This window comes from Lissotriton vulgaris, chromosome 12 (assembly GCF_964263255.1).
Source record: "Lissotriton vulgaris chromosome 12, aLisVul1.2, whole genome shotgun sequence".
NCBI classification, from domain to species: domain Eukaryota; kingdom Metazoa; phylum Chordata; class Amphibia; order Caudata; family Salamandridae; genus Lissotriton; species Lissotriton vulgaris.
The window spans coordinates 630932335-630952560 of NC_141700.1; the positions used below are offsets into that span (position 1 = coordinate 630932335).

Sequence of the window (20226 nt, forward strand, 5' to 3'; positions counted from 1 at the left end):
CGCTGTCAGCAAGCGTGTCTCCTTCGGAGGAGAGACGTTTATCACTCAGAAGGCTCAGGCTCTTATGACCGCTCCATCTACAACAGTGAGGACGGTGTCTTCTCTACTGGGGTCGATGGCCTCTTGTATCTTCCTCACGCCACATGCACGGCAGCACATGAGACCATTGCAGGAGTGCTTGGAGGATCAGTAGGATCAGAGGAAAGGGTCTTGGGATGACAAGATACAACTGTCTCTGCATGCTCTTCAGTCTCTGAAGTGGTGGTGTTCAGCGGAGAATCTCCTCAGAGGGGTTCCCTTCCAGAAGGACATTCCCACGCAGACTATCTTGACGGATGCGTCCCTCCACGGCTGGGGGGCACACTCCGGAGACTTACAGATACAAGGAACGTGGTCCCCGACGGAGTCCACGTATCACATCAATTTCCTGGAACTCAGAGCTTTTCACTTGGCGCTGAAGGCCTTTCATCCGTCCTTCCAGACCAACTCTCTGCTTGTACAGACGGACAATACGACCACGATGTATTACCTCAACAAGCAGGGGGGCTCCAGATCACGCACTCTGTCTCAGGAGGCGCAGGCGATCTGGCGCTGGCGTCTGGCCAGAGGACTGACGATAACGGCTACCCATCTACCAGGTGTGCAGAATGTTCAGGAGGACCCACTGAGCAGACTGATTCAGGAAAACCACGAATTGGTCATAAACGACGAAGTACTAGGAGAAGTCTTCGCAAGGTGGGGGACTCCAGACATAGATCTGTTCGCCACCGCCGAAAACAGCAAATGCCGAGACTTCGCCTCCAGGTACTACCAGCAGAGGACGCTGGTGAATGCGCTATGGATCAACTGGTCGAACAGCTTTCTGTACGCTTTTCCACCCATTCCCCTGATTCCGGCGGTGCTCATCAAGCTGGCCCACTCCAGGGCGCGGATGATCCTGATCGCCCCGAAATGGCCCAGGCAGTGGTGGTTCACAGACCTGCTTCACCGGTCTCTCCTTCCTCACATACAGCTGCCGTGCCGGCCGGACCTTCTCATGAAGTTCGGGGGGCAGATGGTGCACCCCAACCTCTCGTCTTTGAGTTTGGCGGCATGGCTCCTGAGATAGTGCAATATGGCCATTTGAATCTACCAGAAGATTGTATGGACATACTGAAGGAGGCTAAGCGACCTTCCACTAGGACTTCCTATGCTTACAAGTGGAAGAGATTCTGCATCTGATGCAAGTTCAAGAACTATGATCCAACGACATGTAAGGAAGATGTCATCCTTCCGTATCTTCTACATTTGGCGCAGTCTGGCCTTAATTTCCATTCCATTAAGGTTCATCTCGCTGCGCTGACTGCCTACAGGAAATGCCCTTCACAGACTTCCTTCTTCCAGATTCCTGTGATCAAGGATTTTTTGGAAGGCTTGAAGAAAGTGTTCCCTCCTGTCCGGCTTCCTTCGCCTTCATGGGAATTGAATGTGGTGCTGTCCAGATTGATGGAGGAGCCTTTTGAACCTATTCATAAGGCTTCGTTGCAGCACCTGTCCTGGAAGGCGGCGTTCCTCGTGGCCATCACATCAGCCCGCAGGGTGAGTGAAATTCAGGCGTTATGTTCCCAAGAACCTTATACGGTATTCCATGCTGCTAAGGTTGTTATGCGTACTCACCCTAAATTTCTTCCAAAGGTTATCTCTGATTTCCATGTTAACCAGACCATAACTTTACCTACGTTTTTTCAGAATCCTTCGTCTCCAGCGGAAAGGTCTCTGCATTCCCTGGATGTTAGGAGGGTGTTGAAATTTTATCTGGATAAAACCAAAGATATTCGTAGGTCAGACCAATTGTTTATCAACTATGGATCAGTCAGGACCGGTCTTGCTACCTCAAAACAGTCCATCTCTAGGTGGATTGTGTCCTGTATACAATTGTGTTACCAGAAGGCTAATAAGACCTTAGGGGGTAAACCTAAGGCTCATTCCACCAGGGGCAAAGCTGCTACGACTTCTTTGCTACGTAATGTTCCGATTGCAGAGATCTGCAAGGCGGCCACTTGGAAGTCGGTCCATACCTTTGCTAAGCATTACTGTCTGGACACTGATGCCAGGACAGGCGCTCAGGTTGGCAGGCTTCGCTGCGAAATCTCTTCGCACAGTAGTGGTGTTATTTCTCTTCTCTCCACTGCCGCTTTGGTGACTAGATTATGATTATACACAGAGATCCTTATGGGAAGGATAACACACTCACTCAATTTGAGTAGGAAGGCCCTCACACACCGACCTGGTCAGTGTCATGCTTCATCATCGGGCCCCACCAAAGAGGCCGAGTGCCTCTTTGGTGTGCTGCGACGCCAGAAAGACTGCGGAGCTGGTAGTGTGAGGAGGGCGTGATGTGAGTAAAATATAATTAAAAGTGCCTAAGAGGGTATCAAAAAAAGGTTTTTGATGAGTGATCCCTAAGACACAGGTAAGTGGTATATGTGTCTGAATTTACGTGCCAAGGTTGTTAGGATTTGGTTAAATTCAGCTAAATACCACAGAGTTAATTAATCAGTCAACGTGTTTCTGCCATACTAGTGGTATAAATTTACCAAGGCATTCTTCAGGACTATACCCCGGCGGTATGGACACTCTAATAGTCCACCCTAACCTGGGGGCGTGAAAGTGAAAAAAGAAAAGGTGAAAAAAGTGCTTAAAATTAGAAGAGCGGGTGGCTCATTCTAAAGAAAAAAGACCCCAAAATCAGGGGTATCTCAGCACTTTAAAACAGGGCGCTACTCGCACCATGGGTCTCGGGAGGAGGATTGGAGCGCACCTGGCACATCGCCCTCAGCGCTCACAACCCGCTTTGAACCTTCAAAGTTCCTCGGAACCGGACCCGATCGGGTGCCGATCCACAGTGCCTCAGACTCACAGATGGGTTTGGGAATAGTCCCTACAGGGGTGGGCTAGATGGTTCAGATCTCACCCACAGTAAACTCCTCTCCTGTCCCTAACTATGCAACGCTTGCTTACTCTGGCCTAGAGCCTGCTCTAGCGTGGTTGTAACCTAGATAGGCACAAGTTACATGGCGTTAAACCACAGACCGGTTTTGTGCTGCATACGCGGGGATGCGCTGGAAATTGTATCCTGTTTCAACTGCACACATGCCTGGATGTTCTTGTTTTATGTGATTACGCTAGCATTGGTTGAAAATATCACTCACCATGTATGTTTTGATGTCCACTTATTGAATGCCATGTAATACAGATTTCATCTGAGATTACAATGATATATTGTTAAAAAATGATCAATAACTAAAGTTTAAAAAAAAAGAAATACCGAAATGTTACTCTTTTTTATTAAGACCCTCTTCCGGTTGGCAATTTCCAACATCATTGGGATCTCTTCCTATAGAAAAACACCAGTTTTTAACTGATCAAGTTCGAATCCCAAGGTAGAAGTTGCATCTCAGGCCTGCTAATCGTATCTGCCAGTTTCAATGCTTCTTTTTCTTGTACACAAGTTTGGAAATCAATACCTTTGTTTTTTTATAGCCTTCATTATTGTAATGCTCCTTACCCAGGTACTACTTCAGGAACTGCAGTTAATTTAGAATACAGCTGCTCCACTATTACTGCGACTGAAGAAAAGGGACCATATTATACCCCCCTTACTAACTGAAATTGGGTACAAGTCCATGACCTAATCAGCTTAAGGGACTATGCGTGGTCCATAAAGCCGTGTGTCATTTCCAGCTTGTCTTTCATGTAAATTCTCTTCTGATCACCGTTTGCTAACAACCTGGCCGTCTTATTGCAACAAAATATTAAAATCCTGACTTCATCATTATTAGCCAATGGCTTTGTTGTTGCTTTTGCTCCCTCTGCACTAAGAATTTAGTGCATACTGAGCTTAACAAAGGGTTATAAGAAGCCTGTACTTAGCCACTTCACTGCAGTTACAAATGTCACAGATACTCCCAGTGCTCAAGGAACAGGGCTAAAGAATTAAATCTAGGAGTCAAGGATGATGCTAGGCTCTCACCATGACCATTGCCCTCACTCTTTCAGCTGACCACAGATTATTGCTTGTTCAACATTGTTTACCAACACTGCCTTTGTTATTTCAAACACTGCTTTCTTTTCACGAATGAAGGAGTTTTGGATTCCTCCCACGCACATTTATTGCCTGCCTTACACCGCCCAGATTACTCTTAAGTGTTTTATCTTGGGATGATTAAGGATGGTTTTGTATTTTTGTTCTTGTTTGTGTAATAATTTTGTTTTTTAATAATATATTAATCTGGTAGTAGTCTTTGGTGGGTGTTTTAGTGGGTTTTCTTCACCAGATTGGTGGTGGTAGGGGGAGGGACACCATCCTTGTCTACTTATGTTGCTTAACCTTTTTTCACTTTTACATTTCTGTATGTAATTTTTGTATTGCTTGTGAAACCCTTGTCCCACCTTTTAACTTAACCATAGCCTCGTTTTTCTTTAGTTCCCTTAAGGGTTCACTTTTTTTAATAGTATAAATACTGCATTCTTACCTATCATCTTCTTGTTTTGTTCCAAATGTTTGTAACCCCAACGCTTTTCCACCACCTAATTTCTCTCCGTTTTTAAATCACGTCACTTGTTTGACTATTTGGGCCTCTCCTATTCTAGATCACATATTTGATTTTTTTTTCTTTTCAGGTTTCAATTGAGGACATGGGACTCTATGAAGACTTATCTTCAGTGAACGACAGCACTCAGGTGTGTTGGTGTCCTTGCCTTGAAATTCTGTTTATCTAGATTAAGCATACTGGCCATATAATGTTTCCCATGAATTTTGAGTCTGGCAAGGTTCCAGTACTCATGCTCAATTGTGCTTATATTCCTCTGCTGGTGTGTTACTTTTCCACTACCTCTTTTTATTTTTTCACCTCTGCATAGATTGGAGCTAAACTTTTTTTGTGTAGACTCTGTGGCCTGCACCTCGAAGCCTAAAACATTGCTTGGCTCTAGTTTTAGTGTAATGCTCTGCAAATGTACACTATATATGCAGGACTTGATTTCTTTACAGAAAGATACAAGTATTAACCCAATGACACATCTGTTTGTACTCTGATGTTTTTTAAAACCACCCCCATAGTGGCTGCTTTGTGCTTATCCAGAAGCTTTCCTTTGGGCATAGCAGTACCAAAGTCCATTTTAAATGTCAGATCTTTAAAACCTTCTACGTGTTTAAGTGAACAGAGATGGTGCGAGGGGCAATTGTATATTCTGAGGTTGTGATGTGATAAATTGAAAGGCAAGACCAAGAGAGCTGATTTTTCTGATAACAGTAGAGTTTATCTGATACCGTGGGTAGTTTTCTGGCTGGAGTATAGTTGTTGAGGCTTGACACAATGCATGCTTATCCTGGCAAAATCCAAGCTTGGAAAAAAATACACACCTAAACTGGATGCGATTGGCAAACCGTTAACAAAGTAGAATATGCATTGCAGGGATAGGTGAGTAATATTTCTTAATCTTGTAAAAAGTTGTGTTCTGGGCTGTTTGCAATCTTAGGTTCACAATCGTTTGAAGACATGGGTTCAGGGTATTACTCAAATGGAGCCTGGGTGGGAAAATAGTTTTATCACTTCTGAACTATGGGCCCACTGGCTTATAAAGTACCAACGAAGCGAAGTGACCCAGGTACCTGATCTATATCCAGGTTGCATCAAATCTATACCCGTGATTTGTCTTTCTTTTTACCTTCCCTTAATTGTTTTTGTAAAAAGGATTATAAGGGAGGCCCTCAACTGGTACCACCTTGATTGGTCTCGTGTTGGAAAGGAATATTCAGGTCTATACATAAGTAATCATAGACAGGAGACCTTAACATTCTTTTTTTTTTTAAGAGGAAGAAGCAATATTTGGTATTGAATATGACTACAAGGTTGCAGGGTGTAGATCACAGTGGATATAAGAAATCTTCCAAGTTGTGTAAGGAAGATTAAAATATTACTTGGCAGAGTCCATGAAGGCCTTTACCACATTGCCTTGAAAGTGGTTGCGCACCACCTTGATTTAGTTCTACTACGCAATACACTGACAACTCCCTCCATCTTATTGTGGCTAAAGAGATGTTTAAACAGGTTAACATAGCTCTCACCTGGTGAACCTGGACAGTGCACAGCCCCAGCAAGGAGCTACCACAACAAGGTCATAAGAATTATACTCCCTGATGGGGACCAGCATTGCTATTTAGTTCTCTTGTTGCTCCGAGAGATGCGCTTGTGAGGCTGGAGAAAGATTTTTTACTGAGAGATGTTTTTGAAAGGAAATGGTTGTAGGAGCAGGGAGCATTGAAGGTAGAGGGTACTTGAGCAGGTAGGGTGGAGTGCTGAACGATGCTGTGCCCTGAAGGAAATGTTGAGTGGTTTACTGGGAAGTGAGTGTGAGGAGCACGCTGGTGGAGTAGGAGGAACAAGAAAGGGCGAACAATGACTTGCCGGAAAGCTTTATGTGGTAAAGTTTGCCCTAGTTTGCAGACTGCTCTTGAGTGCATTGGTCGGTTGTCAACAGGACAGTCCTTACAGGAGGACAATTCTTTAGTGAAGTGGGGAGAACAGTTGCAAAAGCTACATTGCATAATAGACAAGGAGAGTCTTGGAAAAGCTATCAGGGTGAGGTGGAGTAGCAGGCACCTACTGCACAGAAATACCATTGGGTATGCTGATCGATATGCATCAGATGAGAACTTGTCAGAAAGAACAGTAAAGGAATGTTCAGTATACAACAAACTATAAGTTGAATACATATGCAGCTCAGAAATTCCATTTAAGCAAGATAATGAAAGGAAAAAAACTAGAAATAGTTAACAGAGAACAGTAGTTGTGTGTATACTGGCATATGAAACTTTATTAAATGGTTGGTAGTGGAAATCACTCAGAATGTGAAAGGCGGGGCAAGGGGAAAGGGCAATGTGTAATAAGTGGAAATGATTATTTTATGTACTCTTATTCATTTAACTGTTATCTTGGGCAAGTGCAGTTCATCGGTTAAGGGCAGTTAGTGGTGATCCTGTGTTGAGGGGAGACTAGGAGCTGACAAACCACATGGAATCTAACAGAAGCCAGGCACTCTGGATTTTCTACCATCCAAACACTAAATAAAATGCATTGAGCAAAGAACATTGTTTTGTCTTCATATCAGGGATCAGTAAACTGATAAAGAACAAAAAAAACAAAGAAACAGGATGCCCAATGTCCTTTGTGAGAAACAAAGACGATAATGAGTGTGATGGGGACTAATAGCTTAGTCAACATGTGATCCAACCCAAATTGCTTATTCTGTACCCCTATCCTACCGGAAACTAAACTAATTGAAAAATTACAAAAATGTACTGAATGCAAATGTCACAGAAGCTCAAGAGCAGACTCCTTTCTGTACTGCTACCATCGTGAGTAAAAGCTCGTATAAAGCACACTCACACTCAAGAGGGCCTCTAGTACTTGAAGTAATTATTTGCCCATATTTGTGAATTCTATTGCTCTTACACTAGTTTAATTCCACTCTTTCGCAAAGACGTAACATGCTATTACTCAATGTGTATTCCCTGTATCGATAGCTGCCAGACTGATGCATGCATAATCGATTTCACCATATCTTCCCAGACAGCTTCTCTGTTGCAGAATCTGAAAAGGTTACTGATGAAAATCATCGAAGCTTTACTTAACAGGCAAAGGTGGAAAGACATGTCTCACAGGAGATGAATTGTGTCTGAACATACATCAGAGATTGGAGGATGCTGGCTCTTTATGTGATATATCAATAAATCTGCTATACCGTGTAAAGAGTCCAGGTGTCCCCTCAGAAGTGGACAGGGGCTTGCTCTAGCAATCCCAAGGTGCTCTACTAGGGGTAGTGTGGTCAAGCAACCTTAAGCTTAACCAAGAGAAGTGCAAACATCTGCAAATACACACAATGATAAATAAATGACACTCACAACTCAAGAACGAGATCCACACCACGTTATACAAAATAGCAAGTTCTTTATATATGTTTAGGCCTCAGAGAGAAATCGTTCAGGTAAGTACGTTTTTAAATATGAATTCTCTTCAATTCAGAAAGTGAATACAGTGCAATTTTTGAGTTCTGCATTATTATCCTATGAAAGGAAGAACAAGTTCTGCAAACAGGTATAGTATAGCAACTTATGGAACAATCTCCAGGAGTTAAGGTGAGTTCTGGGCAAAGTCCTAGGCAGCAACACAGTACACCACAAGTAGCACGAGGGTGGCCGGGTGCAGGGTGCAAAACAATGTTGGGAGCCCAACGTTTGTCTTTGGAGAGGGGTCTCTGCGAAAAATGCCTGTAGCCTCCGGCTAGCAGGCCAGTCAGGCTGAACCACTAGGGGAGCTCAGGCCTCACGATGCTCGCTACGTATGGGACACCTTTGGTCCTCTTCTCCGCAGCCCAAGGACGACTGGTTTCAGAAGTGTCTTTAGGCGTTTGGGTTTTGCTTATGGAGCAGCCCGCTCTTCCTGGCAGCGTCCTCCTGTTCATTGAAGTAATCTAAAGTCCTGGGGTTTTAGGTCTAATACTTATACCCCAAATTGTCATTGTTCTTTTTGTGGCTAGGGTCTCTGAACCCAGTCCAAACCAATCCTGTTCTCCCTGGTGCAGCATGACCACATGGGCGGAGACAGGATTGTGAAAAAGAGACACAGCCTATTCAAGTGCAAGTGAGACTCCTCCCACCGCTCTAAATGTAGGCCAGGTCTATTCAGCCCAGCAATGAGTCACCCAGGCAAGGCAGGACACACCTCAACCCCCCCAGTGACTGTCTAGAGTGAAGGCAGATTCCAGCTCCTGTCACTCAAACACCAGCCACTGAATACACAAACAGCCAGGGCACAAAGGATGGTAAAGTAAGAAAATGCTTACTTTCTAAAAGTGGCATTTTCAAACACAGAATTAAAACAACACATTCATCAAAAGGCGCGTTAATCAGAGAACCTATACTCCATTTCTTTATCTTGTCCCTATGCAAAGTTATACTTGAAAGATGTTACAAAGCAACTCCCATGTTAGCTTATTTGACAGATAGCCTTTCAATAGTGAAGAACGAAATACACAGTATTTCACTATCAGAACATGTCATACATACCAGTGCTAGTCCTACCTTTCACATGCTCTGCCCCTTGCCCATGGGGGTACCTTGGGCCTACCTTAGAAGTGCCTTACATGTAAGAAAAGGGAAGGTTGGGGTCTGGCAAGTGGGTGTACTTGCCAGGGCAACATGGTAGTTTAAAACTGTGCACGCAGACACTGCAGAAGTAGGTCTGAGACACATTTACGGGGATACTCATGTGGGTGGCACAACCAGTGCTTCAAGCCCACTAGTAGCATTTGATTTACAGGCCCTGGCACAGACTCTTTACTAGGGACTTAGCAGTAAATCAAATATGCCAATCATGGTAACTGTAGGAGAGTAGGGTCTGCAATCCTATTATCACCCAGATTTTTTGCTTTTGTTTCACTGGTTTACGACTTTCTCTGGCTGTGGGCCTGCCAATCAGACCCACAGCCTGGCTGTTCTCTTTCTAAATTACCTCATGTACCCTAGGTGCATCTACCAATTGGTACTGGGCCACCTTATCAGACCCTGTAACTCAGGGCATAGGTGTACCCAGGGCTGCCAGGGGCTGCAGCATGTATTATGCCACCCCTGGCTGGCCTCCTAAATTTGACACAACTGGCTGCACGACAGCTGGGGCAAAGTCGTGTAATCACCCTTTGCTGTAGGTGTAGTATACCTATACCTAACCCTAAAATGGACACACAGATTCCTATCAGTCACTCCTATGGCAGGCCTTGACAATCCTGAAGGCAGAGTGCTTGGAATCGTGTGAGATGGTGCTCTGGCATGAGCTGAGCCTGTCTGCAGCTTGCGGAATCAAGTCCTAATAGCTGTTCCATGATATCGCATACCATATACTCTTAAGTGCATTATAATCCTCGCGGTTAAATGCTATCTTTGGTATTGCTTTATCAAAACATGTCGAGTAAGGTGTCATACGAATTGGAATACTAACCCCTCGCCAATTCTGGCGACGGGGTTAGCATTCCACCCTTCTAGAGGGACACGACATGTATGTAACTGTGAACCCCGGTTAAAGTTAACTGAAGCCTCAGCTCCACAAAATGGATGCTGCCACCACAGACACGAGTCTGACCCCCTGCAGCTGGGAGTCCTTCCAGCGAGGGGAGCCTGGACAAAGGGTTTCCTGTCAGTGGCGGTGCTAGCACCGTCCCAGACATGGTTTTGTGTATCCTGGGTAGGCAGGGCTTTACAGGAAGGTGACTGCTGAGTGGCACCCCGGTGCTCACTACGCATAGGCCGGTCTGAACCAGTTCCAGGGGCACACCAGCCCCTGGCCTGGGGAAGTCCGGCATGGCTGAGGGGTGTAACCACCCCCCACCTAGTCCCACCCATAGGCAGGACCTAGTCACCGGGTCAGCCCCCTTTTTTAGTATAAAGATGGGAGCGGGCCCCCTGTTAAAATTAGATCATCTTTGGAATCAAGATACCGCTTTCTTCGAAAGGACTTCACGATTTCTTCTTCAAGATTCTCCCTTGTGGCTAAGGAGTAGTCACCCTGCATCAAGCGGGCACCATCCTAAAGAACACTGCGGTCTGCTGCAAGTCCTTCATCACGAATCCGACGACCCAGCTCGACGAGACCCGGCTTCCCTGGCACCTCTGACCTCTACTCACCTCTACAGCCAAGCTGAGAACCGTGAGTGCGACGAGACCTCAAGGGACCGACGATCGCCAAGACTGCACGACATCTTTACTGCAAGCCCACCGTGTCCTCCACTGGTGAGTGCTTTGGGGTCCGAGAAGCCCCGACCCTGCGCAGCTCCAGCACCCAAGATCAGCCCCCCTGCATCTCCACGATCTGCGTGGGGCCCTTCTGCTGTTTGCTGTGCACCGCGTTGTTTGGCTACTAGCCGGCTGGCTTGTGGCCTTCTGAACGACGCCCAACGACTTCACGACTGCTGGTCTGGTTGCTCCAGGCTGGCCCTTGCTTCCTTCTTCAAGAGAGGCACCCCGGACCCTCCTGGTCCACTCCAGACGCCATTTTAGGTCCACCGCGTGGGCTTGAATTTGCCAAGGCTTTGTTGCCCAATCCTGGGTCCAGCGACGCCGACAGCTTCTATCTTCGTGGGACAGCTCGATCCTCCATCCTGGTCGCCGACAACGCCTCCTGGTCCGTGAGATCTTCGAGTCAAGCGTCACCCACTCACCTTGTCGAGGTGGCTACCATCCGGTGCCCTCCTGGTGCCCACTGACTACTGGCTAGTAGTCTCGAACTTGGTCCCCTCTGCTTTCAGGTGTCATCTATCTTCGAGATCCAGGCTTGGATCCAACTGAACTTTCTTCACTGGTCACCGGCCAGCATCTTTTCTTCCGGCTCCTGGTCCGTCTACAAGGATTCCCGACGTCTTTTCAGACCTATGCAGCTACAGCCCCTGGGCTAGGTAACTTCGGCATTTCGGTGCCCCAGCATAGCCTCACTATCCAAGGGTCAGAATCTACTTTCGTTTTCTCCCTACCAGGTCGGGTTCGCCCGAGAACACTAACTTTCTATTTCCTAGCTACCATAGACTTTTGTCCCGCATCTTGCGTGAGAGTGCACACACTGCACCCGAGTCCCCTAGGCCTCCTAGAAGTAATCTAACGATTCCCTAGTCAAGTCCTAGCGATTCCAAAAGCTATTAGTACTGTACTTACCTGCTAGGAATTTCGCATTCCACTTTCAGAGTATATGGTTTTCCGTGCCCCTCGGGCATTTGTATATACTGTGCTAACTTAAGTATTTTTGTAAGAGTTTTGGTTTGTGCTTAGTACCCTGTCCTCATAAAGAGTACAGGGCTGTTGTGATCTTTAAATAAATAACTGTTTATTTTCATAACACTTGTGTGGTGTCCTTTCACTTGGTATTCAAGGGGTATATGTGTGGTAAACAGCTGGCTTAACACGCCCTCTCGAGTCTTTAGCCTTAGACTGCTCGTATCCACGCTACTAGGATAGCTGGTCTATAAGGTTGACTTACAACCAATCATCAATAAGGGTTGCTGGACTGATACATAGTGTTCACTAGAATAGTGAGCACTGCATATCAGGCCACCTTCTCACATTGGTGAGCAGCGGTTGGGATTTGAGCTTGCTGTTGTTTTACCACACGTATCCTAAGAATATCTTGTTGAAAGATCACATAAGTACTGTTAGGTACATATAACTAAAGCTTAGAATACTCTGAGTTCTACTGAACCAGCTGTTGTAGCTCCTCAAGGCTTAGCACACCTTGGCTGCAACTCTAGCAAGGGACCAGTAGGTAACACATAGTGTAGGTAGGTGCATCACTTACACCACACTAGAAGCAGTATGTCGGTCACAGGAGGAAACATTGAGTCTCCCCTTGTGTCAGTTGACCCTCCACAGGTCATCCCTTCAAGATATACTGCGCTTAGCTTCCATGAGTTACGACAAGTATGTACCTCTAGGAAGATTAAGCAGGGGTCTAACCCCACAACTGCTTTTCTGATTGGTCTCTTAGAGACTCATGATGCAAGGAGGGCTGGTAACCCAGACCCTTCTACTTCAGAAGGCAATATGCCCTCCCTACAGGGACCCTTTGATAACCAGGACCATCCCCTTCAGGAAGCAGATGATGCTGATGATGAGGATGATGACTTGGAGTCTAGGGGTGAGGCAGACCAGGGACCGGTAGAAGTCGTCAGACTAACCAGGACCAACTTAAGCAGACATGAGAGGGACTCTAGGGGAGCCCTGGGGCCACTCTCAGGTCAGCTTAACGTGGGGAATGGACGAGATAGATCTCTATCAAGAGGCTCTATCAGATCCCTTCATACCAATGGCTCTCAACGTTCCTCTCAAAGGGGAATGACATCTCCCCAGAGGAGAATGTATGAAGCTAAGGAAAAGGCAGCCAATCTGAGGATTGAAAGGGAAGAACTTGCCCTGGCCAAAGAAAGGCTTGCCTTTGCTAGAGAGCAACAATTGGGTGGGACAGTCCCCACTGGTGGCAGCATTGTACCTAGCAATAGGGAAAGGAGTTTTGATACAAAACACCTTGGTAAGATAGTGCCCCCCTTTAAGCAAGGGGATGACATCCACAAATGGATTACTGCTTTGGAGAGGGCCTGCACTGTGCAAGGTGTTCCCCCAAGTCAGTGGGCAGCTATCTTGTGGCTCTCCTTTGAGGGTAAAGGAAGAGACAAGCTCCTCACCACAAGGGTGGAGGATGCTAATGATTACCAAGTCTTGAAAAGTGCACTGGTTGATGGGTTTGGCCTAACCACTGAGCAGTACAGGGTGCTGTTCAGGGATACCCAGAAAGCTCAGTCTCAAGATTGGGCTGACTTTGTAGATTGTGCCACTAAGGCTTTTGAGGGCTGGTTGCTGGGCAGTAAGGTTACTGATTATAAAGGATTGTACAATTTGATGATGAGAGAGCAAATTTTAAACAATTGTCAGAACCAGTTGTTGCATCAGCATCTTGTTGACTCAGATCTGACCTCTCCCCAAGAATTGGGAAAGAAGGCAGACAGATGGGTTAGAACAAGAGTTAAACAGAACCAGGGCCAGAATCAAGGTGGTCAGAAGAAAGCAGACCAGAAGGGTAAAGATTCAAAAGGGGAACAAAATGACCAGAAGTCTTCGACAGGTCCCCAACAACCCAAAGAGGGTGGGGGTCAGGCTCCCCAAAAGAAGAAAGAAGGCCAATCTAAAAGGTGGTGCCAATACTGCAAAAGTAAAACTCACTGGTTTAGTGAGTGCACCAAGAAAGGAGGAGGGCAGACTCCTGCCACTGCAGCCCCTAAGGCACCTGTGCCCCCTAGTACAGCCAGCAGTGGTAGTGCACCTCCCAAGGGTTTAGTAGGGTTAACCCTGGGTTCTGAGGGGAGTGACAACTTAGTTGGCACTCTCACTCAGGCTGTCCTTGTCAGTACAGGGGATATGGATATGTCCCCTGACATAAGTCCCAAAACTTTGGGCAAATACAGACAGACACCTTTTATTAATGGAAAAATGGCTCAGGCCTATAGGGACACTTGTGCCAGTGTCACAATGGTGACACCTGGCTTTGTGGACCCTGGACAGATCATGCCAGGTACCGAATTCCTGGTGACCAATGCAAGCAATGTCACTACCAATCATAGTATGGCAATTGTAGCTTTCTCCTGGGGAGGGGTAACTGGCCAAAAGAAGGTTGTAGTTAGTTCAGACCTCCCAGTGGATTGTTTGTTGGGCAATGATTTGGAGTCATCACAATGGTCAGAAGTGGAGCAGAGGACTCATCTGGAAATGTTAGGCTTGCCAGCACATGTGTTTGCTGTGACCAGGTCACAGGCCAGAAAATGCCCCACTGAACAGGTGCTGGATCCTGGAACAATGGACCAGACACCTTCCAAGAAAAGGAGCAGCAGGGTTAAGGCTGTGCCTTCCCCCTTGCCCCAGGTCGAGGATCAAGTCTCAGAGGAGGCTGACCTACAGGAATTGAGGGAAACTGAGCCCAGAGAGTTTGAACTTGATCAAGTTGAATTCTTGGGTTCAGGGGGACCCTCAAGGGAAGACCTGGGGAAGGACCAGTTAAGCTGCCCTTCTCTTGAACCCCTCAGACACCAGGCTGCTGCTGAGGCTGCTGGGAACGCCACAGGTACCCACAAGGTATACTGGGAAGATGGACTCCTGTACACTGAGTCAAGAGACCCCAAGCCTGGCATGGCCAGGAGGCTGGTTGTACCCTTGTCTCAGAGAGGTTTCCTACTTACCTTGGCCCATGAGATTCCCTTAGCAGGTCACTTAGGCCAGACAAAGACTTGGGACAGGCTTGTCTCACACTTTCACTGGCCTCACATGAATGAGGATACCAAGGAGTTTTGTCGCTCCTGTGTCACTTGCCAAGCCAGTGGTAAGTCAGGTGGCACAACAAAGGCCCCCCTTATACCAATGCCTGTGGTGGGGGTGCCCTTTGAAAGAGTGGGGATTGACATTGTTGGTCCAATGGAACCCCAGACAGCATCAGGGCACAAGTTTATACTGGTGGTAGTGGATCATGCCACCAGGTATCCTGGAGCTATTCCACTTAGGACCACCACAGCACCTGTGGTGGCAAGGGCCCTAGTTGGAGTGTTCTCCAGAGTGGGCTTCCCTAAGGAGGTTGTCTCTGACAGAGGTGCAAACTTCATGTCAAGCTACTTAACTGCTATGTGGAAGGAGTGTGGTGTCAATTACAAATTCACTACACCCTATCACCCACAATGCAATGGGCTTGTTGAAAGGTTCAACAGGACCCTAAAAGGGATGATTCATGGACTACCTGAAACACTCAGGCGTAGATGGGATGTCCTGATGCCCTGCCTTCTGTTTGCTTACAGAGAGGTCCCACAAAAGGGGGTTGGCTACAGCCCTTTTGAACTTTTGTATGGGCATCCTGTGAGAGGCCCCTTGTGTTTGGTGAAGGAAGGATGGGAGAGACCTCTCAAAAAGCCTGCAACCAACATAATGGACTATGTACTTGGTCTCCGCTCCAGGATGGCTGAGTATATGGAGAAGGCATCAGAAAACCTTAAGGCCAGTCAAGAACTTCAAAAAGCTTGGCATGACCAAAAGGCTGTCCTGACTGTTTATCAGCCTGGACAGAAGGTGTGGGTGTTGGAGCCAGTGGCCCCAGCAGCACTCAAAGACAAATGGTCTGGGCCCCACACAATTCTTGAGCAAAAGGGAGAGGTCACCTACCTGGTAGACCTTGGAACTCCCAGGAGTCCCCACAGGGTACTCCATGTCAACAGGCTCAAAGCATATGTCGACAGGAAGGACATGAGCTTGCTCATGGCCATAGATGAGGGACAGGAGGAAGAGAGTGACCCTCTCCCAGACCTGCTCACTCAGAATCCTGATGATGGGTCAGTAGATGGTGTTGTCTTTTGTGGCAGCCTCTCTGAACATCAGCAGAAAGACTGTAAACAGGTTCTTCAGTCTTTCAGACATATGTTCTCTCTGACACCCAGTCAGACCAATTGGTGCACCCATGAGGTTGACACTGGTGACAGCCTGCCAGTCAAGAGTAAAATCTACAGGCAGCCTGATCATGTTAGAGACTGCATAAAAACTGAAGTGCAGAAAATGTTGGAATTGGGAGTCATTGAACCCTCAGATAGCCCTTGGGCTAGTCCAGTAGTTCTAGTGCCAAAGCCTCACACCCAAGATGGTAAGAGAGAGATGAGGTTTTGCGTAGACTACAGGGGTCTCAATGCAGTCACTAAGACTGATGCCCATCCAATACCAAGGGCAGATGAACTTATAGATAGATTGGCTTCTGCCAACTACTTAAGTACATTTGACTTAACAGCTGGGTATTGGCAAATCAGGTTAGCTGAGGATGCCAAGCCCAAAACAGCATTTTCAACCCCTGGTGGGCATTATCAATTTGTGGTAATGCCCTTTGGTCTGAAAAATGCACCTGCCACCTTCCAAAGGTTGGTGAATCAAGTCCTTACTGGGCTGGATGACTTTTGTGCAGCATATCTAGATGATATTGCTGTCTTTAGCTCCACCTGGGAGGATCACCTGGTCCACCTGAGGAAAGTGTTAGAGGCTCTGCAAGCAGCAGGCCTCACTATCAAGGCCACCAAGTGCCAGATAGGGCAGACACAGGTTGTATACCTGGGCCACCTTGTAGGTGGAGGCCAGGTTCAGCCACTGGAGAGCAAAATACAGTCAATCAGGGACTGGGCTCCTCCAACCACCCAGACTCAGGTTCGAGCTTTCTTGGGCCTGACTGGATACTACAGAAAGTTTGTCAGGAACTATGGTTCCATTGTGACACCATTAAATGAACTGACAAGTAAGAAAATGCCAAAAAAGGTTCAGTGGACAGCAGGCTGTCAAAAAGCATTCGATGACCTAAAGCAGGCCATGTGCACAGCACCTATCCTTAAGAGTCCAGACTACTCCAAACCATTCATTGTCCAAACAGATGCTTCTGAGTTGGGTGTGGGAGCTGTTCTTTCTCAACTGAATTTTGATGGTCAGGATCAGCCCATTGCTTTTATAAGCAGAAGGCTGACCCCCAGAGAGAAGAATTGGTCAGCTATTGAGAGGGAGGCCTTTGCTGTGGTTTGGGCCCTGAAGAAGCTGAGGCCATACTTGTTTGGCACTCACTTCAAGATTCAGACCGACCATAAGCCCCTCTTGTGGCTAAATCAGATGAAGGGTGAAAACCCCAAACTGCTTAGGTGGTCCATTTCCCTACAGGGGATGGACTTTACAGTGGAACATAGACCTGGTACTGATCATGGCAATGCCGATGGGCTCTCCAGATATTTCCACTTAGAACAAGAAGACTCACCTGGTCAAGGTTAGCTTATTGTCCCAAAGTTTGGGGGGGGGTCATGTAGGAGAGTAGGGTCTGCAATCCTATGATCACCCAGATTTTTTGCTTTTGTTTCACTGGTTTACGACTTTCTCTGGCTGTGGGCCTGCCAATCAGACCCACAGCCTGGCTGTTCTCTTTCTAAATTACCTCATGTACCCTAGGTGCATCTACCAATTGGTACTGGGCCACCTTATCAGACCCTGTAACTCAGGGCATAGGTGTACCCAGGGCTGCCAGGGGCTGCAGCATGTATTATGCCACCCCTGGCTGGCCTCCTAAATTTGACACAACTGGCTGCACGACAGCTGGGGCAAAGTCGTGTAATCACCCTTTGCTGTAGGTGTAGTATACCTATACCTAACCCTAAAATGGACACACAGATTCCTATCAGTCACTCCTATGGCAGGCCTTGACAATCCTGAAGGCAGAGTGCTTGGAATCGTGTGAGATGGTGCTCTGGCATGAGCTGAGCCTGTCTGCAGCTTGCGGAATCAAGTCCTAATAGCTGTTCCATGATATCGCATACCATATACTCTTAAGTGCATTATAATCCTCGCGGTTAAATGCTATCTTTGGTATTGCTTTATCAAAACATGTCGAGTAAGGTGTCATACGAATTGGAATACTAACCCCTCGCCAATTCTGGCGACGGGGTTAGCATTCCACCCTTCTAGAGGGACACGACATGTATGTAACTGTGAACCCCGGTTAAAGTTAACTGAAGCCTCAGCTCCACAAAATGGATGCTGCCACCACAGACACGAGTCTGACCCCCTGCAGCTGGGAGTCCTTCCAGCGAGGGGAGCCTGGACAAAGGGTTTCCTGTCAGGGGCGGTGCTAGCACCGTCCCAGACATGGTTTTGTGTATCCTGGGTAGGCAGGGCTTTACAGGAAGGTGACTGCTGAGTGGCACCCCGGTGCTCACTACGCATAGGCCGGTCTGAACCAGTTCCAGGGGCACACCAGCCCCTGGCCTGGGGAAGTCCGGCATGGCTGAGGGGTGTAACCACCCCCCACCTAGTCCCACCCATAGGCAGGACCTAGTCACCGGGTCAGCCCCCTTTTTTAGTATAAAGATGGGAGCGGGCCCCCTGTTAAAATTAGATCATCTTTGGAATCAAGATACCGCTTTCTTCGAAAGGACTTCACGATTTCTTCTTCAAGATTCTCCCTTGTGGCTAAGGAGTAGTCACCCTGCATCAAGCGGGCACCATCCTAAAGAACACTGCGGTCTGCTGCAAGTCCTTCATCACGAATCCGACGACCCAGCTCGACGAGACCCGGCTTCCCTGGCACCTCTGACCTCTACTCACCTCTACAGCCAAGCTGAGAACCGTGAGTGCGACGAGACCTCAAGGGACCGACGATCGCCAAGACTGCACGACATCTTTACTGCAAGCCCACCGTGTCCTCCACTGGTGAGTGCTTTGGGGTCCGAGAAGCCCCGACCCTGCGCAGCTCCAGCACCCAAGATCAGCCCCCCTGCATCTCCACGATCTGCGTGGGGCCCTTCTGCTGTTTGCTGTGCACCGCGTTGTTTGGCTACTAGCCGGCTGGCTTGTGGCCTTCTGAACGACGCCCAACGACTTCACGACTGCTGGTCTGGTTGCTCCAGGCTGGCCCTTGCTTCCTTCTTCAAGAGAGGCACCCCGGACCCTCCTGGTCCACTCCAGACGCCATTTTAGGTCCACCGCGTGGGCTTGAATTTGCCAAGGCTTTGTTGCCCAATCCTGGGTCCAGCGACGCCGACAGCTTCTATCTTCGTGGGACAGCTCGATCCTCCATCCTGGTCGCCGACAACGCCTCCTGGTCCGTGAGATCTTCGAGTCAAGCGTCACCCACTCACCTTGTCGAGGTGGCTACCATCCGGTGCCCTCCTGGTGCCCACTGACTACTGGCTAGTAGTCTCGAACTTGGTCCCCTCTGCTTTCAGGTGTCATCTATCTTCGAGATCCAGGCTTGGATCCAACTGAACTTTCTTCACTGGTCACCGGCCAGCATCTTTTCTTCCGGCTCCTGGTCCGTCTACAAGGATTCCCGACGTCTTTTCAGACCTATGCAGCTACAGCCCCTGGGCTAGGTAACTTCGGCATTTCGGTGCCCCAGCATAGCCTCACTATCCAAGGGTCAGAATCTACTTTCGTTTTCTCCCTACCAGGTCGGGTTCGCCCGAGAACACTAACTTTCTATTTCCTAGCTACCATAGACTTTTGTCCCGCATCTTGCGTGAGAGTGCACACACTGCACCCGAGTCCCCTAGGCCTCCTAGAAGTAATCTAACGATTCCCTAGTCAAGTCCTAGCGATTCCAAAAGCTATTAGTACTGTACTTACCTGCTAGGAATTTCGCATTCCACTTTCAGAGTATATGGTTTTCCGTGCCCCTCGGGCATTTGTATATACTGTGCTAACTTAAGTATTTTTGTAAGAGTTTTGGTTTGTGCTTAGTACCCTGTCCTCATAAAGAGTACAGGGCTGTTGTGATCTTTAAATAAATAACTGTTTATTTTCATAACACTTGTGTGGTGTCCTTTCACTTGGTATTCAAGGGGTATATGTGTGGTAAACAGCTGGCTTAACACGCCCTCTCGAGTCTTTAGCCTTAGACTGCTCGTATCCACGCTACTAGGATAGCTGGTCTATAAGGTTGACTTACAACCAATCATCAATAAGGGTTGCTGGACTGATACATAGTGTTCACTAGAATAGTGAGCACTGCATATCAGGCCACCTTCTCACAGTAACCAATCATATCATAATTTATACAGAGAGCATGTGCACTTAAACACTGATCAGCACTGGCAAAGCATCCAGAA

General features: G+C 47.5%; 1 protein-coding gene across 1 annotated transcript in view; it reads left to right on the plus strand.

Moving 5' to 3' along the window:
* Positions 1–20226, plus strand: part of FANCA (FA complementation group A) — an 850506-nt gene that overhangs the window by 304025 nt on the left and 526255 nt on the right. Inside the window, exon 17 of the mRNA XM_086945786.1 lies at positions 4663–4722. Within this exon, the coding sequence (XP_086801912.1) occupies positions 4663–4722 (60 nt within the window). The remainder of the gene's footprint in view (positions 1–4662; positions 4723–20226) is intronic.